This window comes from Callithrix jacchus, chromosome 8 (genome assembly GCF_049354715.1).
Source record: "Callithrix jacchus isolate 240 chromosome 8, calJac240_pri, whole genome shotgun sequence".
NCBI classification, from domain to species: Eukaryota; Metazoa; Chordata; class Mammalia; order Primates; family Cebidae; genus Callithrix; species Callithrix jacchus.
This window is the reverse complement of record NC_133509.1, coordinates 39123616-39139381: the sequence shown is the minus strand read 5'-3', so window position 1 is coordinate 39139381 and position 15766 is coordinate 39123616. Positions and strand designations below refer to the sequence as shown.

Sequence of the window (15766 nt, the reverse complement as noted above, 5' to 3'; positions counted from 1 at the left end):
CAGTTGAAAGAAAAAATGCTTTTGAAAATTAAAAAGTACATTCCTAAAATGGAATTATTAAAATTGCTTTTACTTACCCATTTGCATATGATATAAAAGTCTTGGGAAGTAATATCAATTAGAATGAATGGTTTGAATTGTTCTAAATGTAAAATTGCCTTAATTAGTGTATACTTTGCATTTTAATGACTAGAGCAATGTAAGTAGCAAGAAATCGAATTACTTGGAAAGATAACCTAGATTTAAATGAATTATGTTAATAAATGAAAAGTTTATAAAAGTAGATTCACGTGAAATTTATATTAAACATATGTCTTGCTTGCTTTCTTATAAAGGTAGAAGCCTTTTGTGGGAACATTTGGTATCAGATAAAGAATTAGCTCTCAAAATGGCCCATTACTCTGATTGTAACCTAAGTAGGCTATGACTAAATAACTCCAAAGATTAGAAATGTAAATAAGGAAAAAAGTTGATTTAGTTGACTGTTGTCATCTAAATGATCAAGGATAACTTGTTTGATATTGGTCACCGTTAAAATGGCATCAAATCAGAATGTGAATACATTGTTTTTAAATATGCATTTTCTAGTTGGTCAGCTATGATTTACTAGACTCAGCTTGACTTTCCACTTTTATATTTCCCCAACTTCATAAAGATAGCCATTATAGAGAGGGAAATAAATATTATTAAATAACACTTAGGGACATAGGATTTTAGGTTTAGGTATTTCTGAAATATGATTCTCCAGACTTTAGTTTATATTTTAATTTAGGGTTAAGCTTGTACAACTTTGCAGAGAAAAGAAATGCAACCCACTAGTATCCTGAAATTTTCTGCCTACTATATCCTAGTACCAATGGTAGTCTCTTTACCTCAAACTTTGTAAAAATGCAAAATAAAAATGACTGCAAATAGAAAATATTTTTAAAGTATTAAAGTGGCATCTGGAAAAAATTCTAAAGGAATAAATGTCATCTGTCCAACCTAGTAAAATTTGTTTTTGGTTTTTTAAAAAAGATCAATAAACATTTGTAACTAATTTCAATAATTTTCTAAAATAAATTTTTATTAGAACAGGGAATCTATTTTAAGAATTTTTGTTTCTTAAAATAGTTTTCTAATATAGATGATGTGCATAAAATGCAGTTGTTTATTACCGCTATTAGGATAATAAATAACTGAACCTCTTTGTTTTAGCAGTCAAACAGAAGGAAATCAGTTTACAGGAATGGCTTATCAAGGACTTCTTTTAAGTGATCGTAGAAGACTAAGGACAGAAAGCATTGAAGAACACGCAACACCAAATTCATCTCCTGCTCAGTGGCCTGGTGAGAATTTAAGTGATTAAAAAAAAATCTTCTAGTTGGCAATTTCCTCTTAAAAGCCCACTGAGCAGTTTCCTGCTTGTTGCTGGATTTAGTGAGTGGTTTCCTTCTTTGTTTTTGATGATCTTTTCCACTGTGGATTAGGAACTGTTAAGTACTGTAATATTGTCTAAAGACTGAGGGAGTTAAGGCTTCAGAAACCAACTATGCTAACCAACGTAAAAAAGCAATGTCTTAACATCCTTGGTAAGGGTGGAGCACATTATCTTTCTTAGAAATTTTGAATTAGAGTCTTAGAAAATCACAGACATATTTTCACAGATGTAGCAGAGAAAATACAATTGTTCTTGGGAGTGTAAATTTATGTATTGGGATAGGAGTGACTATTCTGTTGTACATATATTTTGCCGTCTGTCAGTCCCTTTTTTCTGGTTGGCTCTCTTTCTCATTCTCTACATCAGTTATTTCAAAACTTCTCTGTTGTCTTCAATACCCTAAGTGTATATTTCAGATTACTTTAACCATGTACTTCTAGAAGCACATTGTTTTCATTTTAACCTCTTATTTCAGAATCACGTCAGACTTCCAAAAAATTGCAAATATAATACTAAATTTCACCCAGATTCCCCAAATGTTAATATTTTACCATTCTTCCTTTATCATTCATTTCTTTTCTCTCTCAATCACTTAATATGTTTGTGTGTCTAAGTGGTTTTTTTTTGAGAGTAACTTGCACACCTGATATCCTTTTCTTTGTAAACATTTCAATGTGTGTTTCCTAAAAACAGACATTCTTACATAATTATTAAATTTAACATTCATGTTCTCTAATCTGTAGACCTTTTTCTAACTTTGCCCGTTGTCCCACTAATATGATTTTTGGGCCTGTATGTAACATTTAGTTGTCATGTCTCATTAGTCTCCTCTGACACAGAGTAAAGTCCTCCTTTCTCTTTCACAACTTTGACACTTTTGAAGAGTAATAGCCAGTTTTTTTTAAAGCATCCGTTACTTTGGGCATTTCTGATTTTTTTTTCTTTTCTTTTTTTTGAGACAGAGTCTTATTCTTTCACCCAGCTTGAGTGCAGTGGTGTGATCTTTGCTTATTGCAACCTCCACCTCCCAGGTTCAAGCAATTCTCCTGTCTTAGCCTCCTGATGTAATCCCAGCACTTTGGGAGGCCGAGGCGGGTGGATCACGAGGTCAAGAGATCGAGACCATCCTGGTCAACATGGTGAAACCTCGTCTCTACTAAAAATTACAAAAAATTAGCTGGGCATGGTGGCGCGTGCCTGTAATCCCAGCTACTCAGGAGGCTGAGGCAGGAGAATTGCCTGAACCCAGGGGGCGGAGGTTGCGGTGAGCCGAGATTGCGCCATTGCACTCCAGCCTGGGTAACAAGAGCGAAACTCCGTCTCAAAAAAAAAAAGCCTCCTGAGTAGCTGGGACTACAGGCACATGCCACCACGTCCAGCTAAATATTTTGTATTTTCAGTAGAGACGGGGTTTCATGCCTTTCTCAGTATGAGATATTAAGAGGCATATGATGTCATTTGGCCCCAACTGCTATTAACTTTGATCGCTTGGTAAGATGGTTTCTGCCAAGTTTCTCCATTGTAAAGTTACTTTTTTTCCTTTGTAATTAATCAGTATCTCATGAAGAGATAGTTTGAGACTATATAAAACATACTTTCACCTGTGAATTTTGGCATCTAGTGATGATTTTTGCCTGAATCAGATTATTACTGTGGGGTTACTGGATGGTGATTTTCTAACGCTATCACTCATTTTATGTATTAGTTGAAATACTACTGTAAAGAAGAGCTTCCCTTCTCACCTTTTGTTTATCTACTCATTTATTGTATTAGTGTAGACAAATGGATGATTTTGTTCTGTAGGTTATAATCCATTCCTATTATTATTTATTTTGTTGCTCAAATTGTGGAAATACTTATTTTGAAAAATATAAATACATAATTCTGGATAAGTTGCAAATTTGGATGTTTTTTCCTTCTGGTGCTTCATCCTGACATACATCTTATGATTTTATACCCTTATAGGTGTGAGCTCACTTATTAATCTCTTGAGTTCAGCCCAGGATGAAGACCAGCCAAAACTGAACATTTTGTTATGTGAAGCTGTTGTTGCTGTTTACTTAAGTTTATTGATACATGCTCTTGCCACAAATTCCTCCAATGAATTATTTCGGCTTGCAGCCCACCCATTAAATAATAGAATGTGGGCTGCTGTTTTTGGAGGGGGTGTAAAACTTGTTGTGAAACCTCGAAGACAATCAGAAAATATTTCAGGTAAGATAAGTTCGATACTAATAATGTATGTAAATGTTAATCATTTTGAATGTTACAAGATTTTTTAATGTTTTAAGAAATTTCACTTTGAAAACTAGTGATACTTAATCACTCTTGTTATGACAGCAAATAATTAAACCCATGATATAAAAATACAGTTTGTTACTTTTATGTTTATAGAAATAACATTTTTGAGGTTGATAAAGCAGGACATGTTTAAAGAAGGTTAAAAATAGAGGAAAAGTAAGGTAAATATATAATGTTAAGGAACGAAGTCATACTAAAAGGATAGTTCCTAAGTAAATAAAATGAAAAAAAAAAATCCCCCAAGAAACAAAAAGAATAGTTCTTAATTACAGAAAGAAGATTTAAATAAGTGTTCATCTGTATAGAGCACACCAGCAATTGGCTTCAGATTAAATGTATAGTCATGTACAAGATAGCTATTCCAATCAAAGACATGATTTTTAAATTCCATTTTTATTCTCTAAAATATTTTTTCTTAGTCTTCTATTCCATTTTCCTTGTTTTTTTCTTCCCTCATGGACCAGAATGTATTTTTCATTCGACTTTCGAAGATGGTAAGATATGGTGAAGTATAGACTGATGCCACAGGAAAGATTTCTGTCTTGATGCTGAAATAAAGAAATTATCTTAATCATCCTTAGAAACGGACATAGTATAGATCAGTGGCACCCAAGTTTAAATGACACAAGTTCTAACCTGTGTCTTCATTGTCTGTGATTGAGTTAAATAATAGGTTCCTGTGTAAGTCAGTGTAAGGGAGATGATCTCATCAACTCTCACTGCTTCCATTCCCATCACCTGTGGATACATCTGAATCTCTTTCTCCCTGCTTGGATATAGTCCACTTTAAACTTAAAAGGTTTTCTCCAAAATTGCTGCTGTCTCTGCCTGAGTTTTCTGATTTTTTTGTTTATGGTTATTTTATCTATCAAATCATCCATGCTTAAGACCCACTAGTACCTATTCATATTTACGTTATTTTATTTATTTAACACCTATCAGCCAGGCAATTAACAAATGATATTTCAGGTATGATAAGAACTGTGATAAAAATGGAGTAAGTGGAAAGAGAGTGATAAGGGAATGGGAATGGACCAGTTTTGTTAAGGTGGTTGGAAGGCATGTTTCTGATGAGATAGCATTTGAGCAGAGCTGTAGGATAGTGACGACTCACACCATGTGGCTATCAGAGACTAGAGCATTCCAGGCAGATGAACGCAAAGGTCCTGAGGTAGAATTGAATTTGGCCTTTTCCAGAAACTACTCAGAGACCATCATGGCTCTCACGAACAAGGGGGAGTGTTATTAGGAGATGAGAATAGAAAAGTAGCTGGGGCAAGGTCCTTTAGGATTGTGATAAAGGCGTTGTTCTAAAGAAAGAGAGGAGTGGCATAATCTGATTCAGCTTTTCCAAAGAACCACTCTGGCTGCTTTGTGGAGAATAGACTGTGCAACATGAATAAAAGCAGGGAGCCTAGTAGGGAGGCTAGTCCACTTAAAAGATGTTTGTGTGTTACCATCAAGGATGAATGGACCAATAAAGTATGGTATATTCATGCAGTGGAGTGTTACTCAGCCATCAAAGGAATGAAGTACTAATACTGACTTAATCTGTATGAACTTCAAAATAGGCTAAGCCAAAGAAGTCAGACACAAAAAGTCTCATATTGTCTGGCTCTACTTGTATGAAATATCCAGAACAGGTAAATCCATACAGACAGAGAGTAGACTGTGGTTGCTGTGGGCTAGGGGGAGGGTGAAATAGGGAGTGACTGCTTATTGGGTATAGGGTTTCCTTTTAGGGTGAGGAGAATGCTTTGGAACTAGATAGAGGTGCTGGTTGCCTGACATGTTAAATGTACTAAATGTCACTGAAGTGCACGTGTTAAAATTGTTAATTTTTTGTTATGTAAACTTCACCTCAATTAAAAAGAAATAATAGTGGTTTAGCCTAGGGTGTTAGTTATGGCCAGAGTGAAAAGTGATCATATTCTAGATGTAGTTTGAGGTTAGAGTCAGTGGATTTGTTGATGAATTGTATGTGGGTTAGGGGAGAAAGAAGCGTTGAGATAAAATTATTTTCTGTGATGGGGAGGTTTAGAAGAGGAGCAGGTTGACTTCTACCTTCTGGCCCTCCCATAACCAATTCCAGAATCCTTTTGCTGTTTCTTTTGTGTATCACTCATATAGAACCCTTCCTCTACTTTTTAACCACCCACCATATTAGTGCAGGCCGTTCTTATGTCATCTTCTATCTTCCTCTCTAATTCCCCAGATAAGCCATACCTCATTGTGTGACTAAAGCTTAAGAGGTGTTAGTGAGAATTGCCCAAAACCTAAATTCCCAGTTTTATAGCCACAGACTTGTCCTAACCTAACTCTAGACTTTGTTGTTGATATTACTTCCCTCCATGACTCCTGTCTACCAAAAATAATTTATTTCTCATTTACCCAAACCTTCTCTGCCCATTTGTTTATGTTGTCCTTTTCCATTTTCCCATTGAAATTTTGCCCTGCTTTTAAGGCACACTATTACATTCTGCATATTCTGTGACTTTCTTGAACCTCATAGTCAGTGATTATCAGTCAATCACTCGTTTAATATTTATTGAATATACCACTTATTTAGTATATTTTATATAGAATCACTTTAATCCTTATTTTATGGAGCACATGGCAAGATATCCTTTAATGCTTTATCTCCATCTGCATCTCTGCCATGACCACTGGACAGCTGATTGAGTAACGGGGAAAGTTCAGAAGCTTTCCAGAAACTGGAAAAATTACAGGATTAAGTAATTTAGTCTAGACCAAAATATGGCAAGAATAGGATGAAAAGAGAGCTTAACTCTATCAATTAATAGTGGAAAATGAATGCTGGATTTTTTTCTTCTATCTTCATTTAGCACCTCCTGTCCTTTCTGAAGACATAGATAAACATCGTAGGAGATTTAACATGCGAATGCTGGTCCCTGGAAGGCCTGTAAAAGATGCTACCCCACCACCGGTGCCTGCAGAAAGACCGTCTTACAAAGAAAAATTTATCCCTCCTGAACTTAGTATGTGGGATTATTTTGTTGCAAAGGTAAGGAGTGTGAGAAATGCAAGCTTTAGGATAAGTGGATCATCTGTTTTATTAACTCGTGTTTGTGTCTCACATAGGAATGATGGGGTAGCTTTTGGATTGAATCACCATAGTTTAGACATTTAACTTAATAGGTCTAGAAACTGAATAGTCATAGTAAAGTCAAGGATGATCAGATATTTGATAATATAGGAGACAAAGTAAAATCACATGGGAGTTCAGTATAAATTGGAAATCAGCTTATTATGTAATCAGCACCATCTTTTTCTGGTGACTGGAATACTTGTATTTACCCTCTAGGCACCCTCCTTCTCATTATCAGTAGCTCCATTGGTAAGCGTGGAATTGGAATAGAAGAAGATGGATGGACATTTGGGGGTCTTATCAGGCCATGATGAGGCCCCCTGATATATATCTGTTTTCCTATAGCAAAGTAAACGTCTCAGGGGATCAGAATACTCATGGTGACTAGATCTGGTGTAGCCCCATTTCATACCATGCTGGGTGCATGCTAATGTTTGCTTTTCTGCACTTTGCTTTTTTGAGCTCATGATCCTTCTTCTATTGGTATGTTTCCCTCTTGACATGTGTTAATTCTCTTGTCACCTTGCTCTGCATATACATTAGGGAATAGATGTATTCTATTCCAGTCATTGAATAGAAAATAAAAACTCTTCCCATTTTTAAATTTTTATTAGATCTCAGATTTATTGAGGTGCTGATCTCACTCTGTTTTTTGTATGCTAGGCTGATCCTTAAAAAGTCTTTCACTGTGAGTTTGGATGCTTTGTTTTGTTATCTAAAGACTTTGACGTCAGGTGCGGTGGCCCACACCTGTAATCTCAGCACTTTGAGAGGCCAAGGTGGAAGGACAGCTTACATCCAGGATTTAAGACCAGCCTGGACAACATAGTGAGACCATGTCTCTACAAAAAAATGTTTAAAACTTACGTGTAGTGGCGTGTGCCTGTAGTTCTAGGTGCTTGAAAGACTGAGGTGAGAGGACTATTTGAGCCCAGGAGGTCAGGGTTGCAGTGAGCCATGACTGTGCCACTGCACACCAGCCTTGGTGTTGGAATGCAACAGTGTCTCAAAAAAAAAAAGGACTTTGGTTGTGTCAGTGGTTCTCAAAGTGTGGTCTCAGAACTAGCAGCATCAGCATTGCTTGGGAACTTGTTTGAAATGCAAATTCTTGGAGCCTACCTCATACCCACTCTATCAGAAACTCTGAATGAGAACCAACAGTCTGTCTTAACAAGCTCTCCAGATGGTTCTAATGAGTGCTAAAGTTTGAGAACTATGGGGTTAGGCACATTGTGAGTGCAAATTTCCAGGTTTGCACTTTATCAAGGTCCTAGTTATACTTACCAGAGTCATTCTGGCCTGTCCCTTAAGGCTGCTGATTGCATTGTACTTAATTGTATTTAGCTAATAAACCGGGGAAGTAATAAAGTACTCTTACAAATGTATAGGCAGTTCCCACTCCTACCTTTTAATTTAAAATTTTTATTTGCCATGAATGAAAGCTCATTGTATCATTAATGTGAGTGATAACAACATTAAGATTTGTGAATGGTAATGTGCTAAATTAATTTTTGTTTTTCAAAAATGTTTCCTCCTTATATATGTTTTGAAGATTTGGAAAATGCAAAGAGATATAAAAAAGGGAAATAGCACTCATCTATGCAAAGATGACTGTTAGCAACTTGGCCAACTTCTAATCTGTTTTCCTCAGATTAAAAAATATACATAATGTATCAGTTTATATAGTTAATTCTGTTAATATTACAAGGTAAACAGTTTTTAAGCCATTAAAAACTTACACATCTGTTGATGTATACAGCTGTCATTAAAAAAAACTTTAGAAAACTTCAGATATGCAAAAGGAGAGATAATGGCATATGAATGTTTTATCTACCATCATCTAACTTTAAAAATTATCTACTCATGGACAGTCTTGTTTCATTTATACCTCTACCCACTACTTAGATTGTTTGGAAACAAATCCAGACATCATGAAATTTCATTAAAAAATATTTCTGTATTTATTTTTGAAAAAAAGGATTTTAAATAGATCTACACTAGTGTTTATACCCACAGGAACACACCCGCAAATCTTTAATATTATCAAGTATTCAGAAAGTGTTCACATTTTACCACTTGTGTCTTAAATGTTTTTATATAGTTGATTTGTTCAAATCAGGATCTAAAATACAATTCATACCCTGCAAGTGGTTGCTTCATCTTAGGTCCCTTTTAATCTGTAGGCTCCACCTCCATCTCGCTCTCTCTTTTTTTTTTTTTTTAAAACTGAGCTCCCACTTTTTTTTTTTTTTTTGGCCCCTGAAAGAATTTGACCTGTAGAATTTTTCAACAGATTTTGCTGATGGCATCACCATATTTTGTTCTTCTGAATCTTGTGAAAGTTAAATCCAGTTTCATTCTGATTGGCTAAGAAGAGGGAGAACAGGATTAACTTTATTGGTGGTTTTGTGTATTTCTGTCAGGAAGCTTTTTATGATTTTAGTTGATGATCTTTGCTTACATTTATTATTTCAGGGAAAGTTTTAAATAATGATAATATAATCCTATCATTCATTTTTCATGTATTTGCTGGAATGTCTCTTCATCAACCTGTTTAGTTACCGTGAAGTACATTTTGAATGGGAAAGACAGGATAAATGCTTTATTCTTTGCTTTTGTGTACCAGTTTTCAAAATGATGAGTTGGTTCCCAAGCATCCTTCAGAGGAGGCCAGTGAGTTTTGTTTTGCTTTCAGTTTTGTTATGGTCTTATAAATTTAAACATTTTTTTATATGTTTTAATCCATTGCAGTTATTTTTCTTACGGGGACTCAGATTATCCAGCTTTGCCAGTGAGAGCCTCTTCCACAGTTGGCTTTGAATCTTTTTGAGATTATTCTACCACTGTTTGAGTTTGCCTGCTTTCTACTTTAGGTTAATTTAGGCTAATTGTGTATATTTCCTCCCCGTGACTGAGAACAATCATTTCTTTAAATAACCTGGTTCCTTTTTGTAAGAAATGATATTTAGAAACCACAGTCAGATACTGGGGTGCTCACTCTTATTTGGTTATTCATTGTTTTTAGATAAGTATCAATTATAGTGACCTTGTAACTATTCACTTTGATGAATATACTATAGTTTACTTAATTAGAGATTTGATGTTCATAATGCCAAGAGCAGTATCTTTTAAGATACATCTTGTTCATGATCAGATTATTTCCTTAAGAAGTACTAGGTCAAAGCTATAAATTTAAATAAGGCTTTTAATACATATTACCGGATCGTTTTCCACATTACTAATTTGTACTCTCTTGAGAACAGTGAGAGAATGCATTTGACTTTACCCCCCGTATTAGCATTAAGATTCCTTTTTCATTTTTGTTAATTTTTTTTTTTTTTTTGAGACAAAGTTTCGCTCTTGTTACCCAGGCTGGAGTGCAATGGCGCGAACTCGGCTTATCGTAACCTCTACCTCCTGGGTTCAGGCAATTCTCCTGCCTCAGCCTCCTGAGTAGCTGGGATTACAGGCACGCACCACCATGCCCAGCTAATTTTTTTTGCATTTTTAGTAGAGATGGGGTTTCACCATGTTGACCAGGATGGTCTCAATCTCTTGACCTCGTGATCCACCTGCCTCGGCTTCCCAAAGTGCTGGGATTACAGGCTTGAGCCACTGCTCCCGGCCCCCATTTTTGTTAATTTTATAGATTAATTTTATTAATTGATGATTTGATGTTAATTATATTGCTAATTATTATTTGATATTTTCTGTTAGTGACATTAAAATTTTAATGATCTTATTGCCATTTGATTTTCCAGTTTCTGGTATTGACTGTTCATATTCTTACCTGAATTATCTATTGAAATTATAGTGTTTTTTCTTTTTATGGATATCTTATTTATTTAGGGTCATTATTAGTTTATCTTACTTGTTATACCTTTTCCAGTTTATTTGCTTTAAAATTTTATTATGCATTTGCAGTTTTAAAAAGTTTATCATACACAGAAGTTTTAAAAAGTTTAAAAATTAGATGTATTCATACATTTCCTTATTGAATACATTGTTTTTAAGCAGAAGACTTTTCTACTAATAAATGTTTACATTTATTTTACCTTTCTTCTCTGCTTCCTCCTATTCTTTTCCTTTCTCCTCCTTCGTAACTTTAAGTCTCTTATTTATCTAGAATAAAGTAAGGAACAGGCAGGATAAGACTTCATCTCCCATCCCTACACATAGCTAACTAGTTGTTTTATTATTATTCATTAGATAATCCTTCCTTTCCCCCAGTGACTTAAGAATGTTATCTTTGCTAGATTAAATTCTTACACATATACAATTTTTGTACTATATTTTTGCATGAATTAATTACTGGACTATATTTTTCTTACTTAATATCCACTAAAAACACTGGGTTTTTTAATTTAAAAAAATTTCCCAGCTATTCTCATCTGTTTGTTCCTCTCTACAAACTTCACAATCATTTTAAAGTTCTAAAACAGGAAGAAAAATTCCCAGGGGGATTTTTATTGAAATTATTCAAAGCCTATATAAATTAACTTGCAAAGAATTATAGTTTTTACATATTTCAGTCCCTCCCTTCATATAATTTTACAAAGGTTTATAATTTCCTTCACAGTAGCTCTCTCACAGTTTTTATAGTTTTTGTATTTCTTTAGACTTTTCTAGCTTTTTTATTGCTTATCTGTAAGAAGAAAACTATGAATTTTTTTCACATCTAGCTATTTAATTATTGAATCCGAGAGTTTTGCCTAGTCATCTTGGCTTTTATAGATATAGCGTCATCTGTAAAAGAAAATTATTACTTAAGCTGACACCATTGAAAATGTTTACCTTTAGGTTAGAAAAAAATAATTATATACTAAAAATAATTTCTGTATTAAATATATAATACATAAATTATATAGTGTAAATATATTTTATAGGTTTATAAAATTATGTCTTCTAAAAAAACTTTACCTTTTATTGCAGCCATTTCTTCCTTTGTCTGATAGTGGTGTTATATATGATTCTGATGAAAGCATTCATAGTGATGAAGAAGATGATGCCTTTTTTTCAGATACACAAATACAGGAGCACCAAGATCCAAATTCCTATAGGTAAATAAGACTTCCTTTCTTTTTCTTCTTCTTTTTTTTTTTTTTTTTTTTTTTGGCTTTCCTTTTTGTAAAAAAATCTTGATCTTAATAATTTTAAATGACATTATTATCCTGAATTTATTTAAGAACTGACTTATGTTTCCAGGTTACAAATTCTGCACCTTTGAGGTCAATTTCTAGATAGTATTTTCTCTACATCCAAAGACTAGCTTTCATGGAGAATGCAAACACAAGCATTTTTAGTAAGGAAAACATATGTAACTCATGGATATACTATTAGAATTTAATATGTAATTTATTGGTATACTATTAGGTTCCATGTACTATATGGTAATTATTTTTCCATGAGGTAATTTTCAGCAAGTGTAATATAGTATTGCAAGTTTTTTATATTCAGTGATCATAAAGGTGCCATTTTTGTGTTGTTAATTTCAAGGACAGCTTTTTTCTGGGTTGGATAGTGGGCTAAACAGTTGGCAGGGAACTCCTCCACTGTGTTTCTCCCGTGATTTTATTTTTTCACTTAAAGACTATTTTTTGCCCTTCTTTGAACAGCTGGGCTCTTCTACATTTGACAATGGTTAAGCTAGCACTTCACAATGTCAAGAATTTCTTTCCCATTGCTGGACTGGAATTCTCTGGTGAGTTTGGAATTTTAATATTATTATTAAAAATAATAAATTACTGTCAAGTTTCTCTTTACAAAATCTATATAAAAGGTCATTTGGTACTTAAAAAATACTGCTTCAGAGATTTTATAAAGTCTTGCTTATTTTATGCTCCAATCTGAGTTTATTTTTATTTTCTTAGAGTCTAGCTCTGTCGCCCAGGCTGTAGTGCAGTGACATGATCACAGCTCACTGCAAACTTCATCTCTTGCACTCAAGCCGTCCTCCCACCTCAGCCTCCTGAGTTGCTGAGACTATAGATGTCCAACCATGCTGGGCTGATTTTTGTATTTTTGGTAGAGACAGGGTTTTGTCACATTACCCAGGCTGGTCTTAAACTCCTGAGCTCAAACATTCCACCTGCCTCGGCCTCCCAAAGTGCTGAGATTACAGGTGTGAGCCACAGCACCTGCCTTCAGTCTAATACTTTAAATTATATCAAGAATCACTGTCAACATAGAAGATTGAGAAAGAGCAGAAAACCACACTGGGGAAGCTAGATGTTTTCTCAGCTTTTGGAGAGCTGGCCTTCTGTTCTGTTCAAAGCATTAAGAATCTAAACGGTATTAGGCTAACATTTCCAGTTTTATTTGTATTTTCAGAAGTTTTGTCTCTGAGAATTCAGATTCTATAAATATTTGGATGATGATCAATACTTTTTATTAAACTAAATAACATTCTGTCACCTTGTAGAGCTGCCTGTAACATCACCATTAGGTACTGCTGTGATTAAAAACTTGGAGAACTGGGAACAGATCTTGCAAGAGAAAATGGATCAGTTTGAAGGTCCACCCCCTAACTATATCAACACATATCCAACTGACCTTTCAGTGGGAGCTGGACCAGCTATTCTTCGAAATAAAGCAATGCTAGAACCTGAAAATACTCCATTCAAGTAAGAAAGCTCTTATAATGCTGATAAAGAATGTAGCTTAACTTTTCTGGAAGACGGTTTGGCTAAATCTGGCAGTACACTTTAAAATATTCATAATTTTGAACCTGCAGTCCTATTTTTAGCAGAATACTTTAAGGAAAGCATCGTACGTTTGAATAGAAATTTTTTCCAGTATTACCTGTAATTCAGTAGACATCCATTTACATAAAGGAAAAAAGTCTAATTGTATTAATTTCTGGTGTTTTTTTTTTTTTCTTTTGAGACGGAGTCTCAGTCTGTCACCCAGGGTGGAATGTAGTGGTACTATCTCAGCTTATTGCAGCCTTGACCTCCCAGGTTCAAGCCATCCTTTCACGTCTGTTTCCCTAGTAGCTGGGACTACAGGCGAGCACCACTGTGCCCAGCTAATTTTTTTTGTATTTTTTGCAGAGATGGGGTTTCACCATGTTGCCCACACTGGTCTCAAACTCCTGGGCTCAAGCAGTCCGCCTGCCTTGGCCTCCCAAAGTGCTGGGATTACAGGCATGCATCACTGCAGCCGGCATATTTATGTTCTTATTGTCAGAACTCTTACAGATTTTTAAAAAATCTTTATATGCAAATACAGTGCTTCTGACTTTTGTCAGTAATTTAACAGTAAACACATTAAAGGTTTTTAATTGATGTTTTGATCTTCTACATCTAGGCCCCTTTTGATATGCAGCATGCTTTTTTTTTTGAGGTAGTGGACCCTGATTAAGAGTATTTCTTAAAAGCTTGAAAGAACAAGGCTTTTTAGCTTGTTAGGCTGTTAGAATTGATATCTATGACTTATATTCATTGCTGATATACTTCAACCAACAGGACCAACATAAAGGATAATTTAAAAAGAGAATAATAAGAGATTCATTTGACTCCCAGCTTAACTGGTTCATTCAGTGTAATTAGAAAATTCGTTGCTAGATTAAGAAATGATTTTTAGGAGAACTAAAAATTAAAATTGTATAGTTTTGTTGAACTTAATGCTGTGTCTTCTTTGCAATAGATTGTGAAGGTTTTATAAATATCTAGAAATGTAAACATATTTTCTTTCTATACACTGAAATAGTGTGATATGTTAATTTTTTAATAGGTCCCGGGATTCTTCTGCATTTCCAGTCAAACGACTTTGGCATTTCCTTGTTAAACAAGAAGTCCTTCAAGAGACGTTTATTAGATATATTTTCACTAAGAAAAGAAAGCAGAGTGAGGTATTTTGAGAAAAATATTTTCTATTGTAATTTTTCTTTATTTGCTTTAACATTTCTAAGGAAATCAGTGCTTGATTTATTCTGAAATTTTCTTTTTGGCTTGGTAATAGTCAGAGTTCACTAAATTACAGTCAACTGCTTTTAAGATAAAACCTTACAATTTTCATTTTATAGCAATGAAACAACATAGGTACCTTGATAAATTACATATATTCAAGTGAAAGTTGGTACTTCCTTTATAATATTTGTTATTAGGTTTTTACATTTAATAAACATTGTAATGGATGGAATTGTGATGGAAGAATTTAATATATAAACCTAACTCTATAATATTCTCCAAATGTGTGTTTGAAATATAATATAGCTTTTTAAAAGGATTTTATTTACTTAGCACTTAGAAATGAACAGAATAAAGATCCGAAATAGCAAATACAAGATGAAGGAAGATTGCTCTTACAAAGCAAGGCAAAAGTTCTGCACTGCATGGTTATTTTTAAGTTAACATAATTAGTAATGTAATAGCAGATATGGTTCAAGAAGAATCAGCAGTTTGGGAGATTGGCAGATGACCTCTTCCTTATCAAAGTAGGACCTTTTATATGAGCATTTCAGTCTATTTGGCCATTTAGTGAGGTAATGAGCAGTTTGAAGAGTGTTCAGAGTTGAGTATCTGATGTAACTAAAGATTTGTCAAGAATGATCACTGAGAAGAGACAAAATGAATTATATTTCACTTAGAAAAGTGAAAAGTGAAACAGAGTCCATATGGCTTCATTTCCTGAGATAAAGTATAAAAGTGCTCAGTTTTTCCTCATCCCTGGGACAGTGGAACCTACCATACTCGTTCCTTACCTGAATGGTAATTGTGGTCAGCCCTTATGAACAGTCATTTGTTTTCTCTATGGATTTAAAAATTATGTACTTAAATGAGGAAGTAGAAGAAGGAAACTTTTGAATTCTAGTTATAAGCTTTTTCATAACAACATACCCTTATGGCATTTAAATTAGTGATGTGAGCTTTGTTAAGGAAATCACAGAGGCAAATTATTTGCCTGTTTCATTTAAACCGCTGCGTACAGTATTT

General features: G+C 34.3%; 1 protein-coding gene and 1 long non-coding RNA gene across 10 annotated transcripts in view; one reads left to right on the top strand and one right to left on the bottom strand.

The window, feature by feature from the left end:
- DMXL2 (Dmx like 2) overlaps positions 1-15766 on the top strand; it is a 179537-nt gene that overhangs the window by 150178 nt on the left and 13593 nt on the right. For 6 of the 9 annotated variants that reach the window (XM_078334244.1, XM_002753485.7, XM_017976860.4 and 3 more), the window contains 7 exons: positions 1198-1328; positions 3386-3634; positions 6568-6746; positions 11763-11890; positions 12446-12531; positions 13252-13453; positions 14565-14682. In XM_078334244.1, the coding sequence (XP_078190370.1) occupies positions 1198-1328; positions 3386-3634; positions 6568-6746; positions 11763-11890; positions 12446-12531; positions 13252-13453; positions 14565-14682 (1093 nt within the window). The remainder of the gene's footprint in view (positions 1-1197; positions 1329-3385; positions 3635-6567; positions 6747-11762; positions 11891-12445; positions 12532-13251; positions 13454-14564; positions 14683-15766) is intronic. The other 3 variants (XM_035259655.3, XM_035259654.3, XM_078334246.1) reach the window with 1 other exon arrangement.
- On the bottom strand, positions 4096-10960 carry LOC144577342 (uncharacterized). The gene is made up of 2 exons (XR_013521003.1): positions 10886-10960; positions 4096-4269 (listed from the first exon to the last, which is right to left on the bottom strand). It is a non-coding gene; the product is annotated as an uncharacterized LOC144577342 (long non-coding RNA).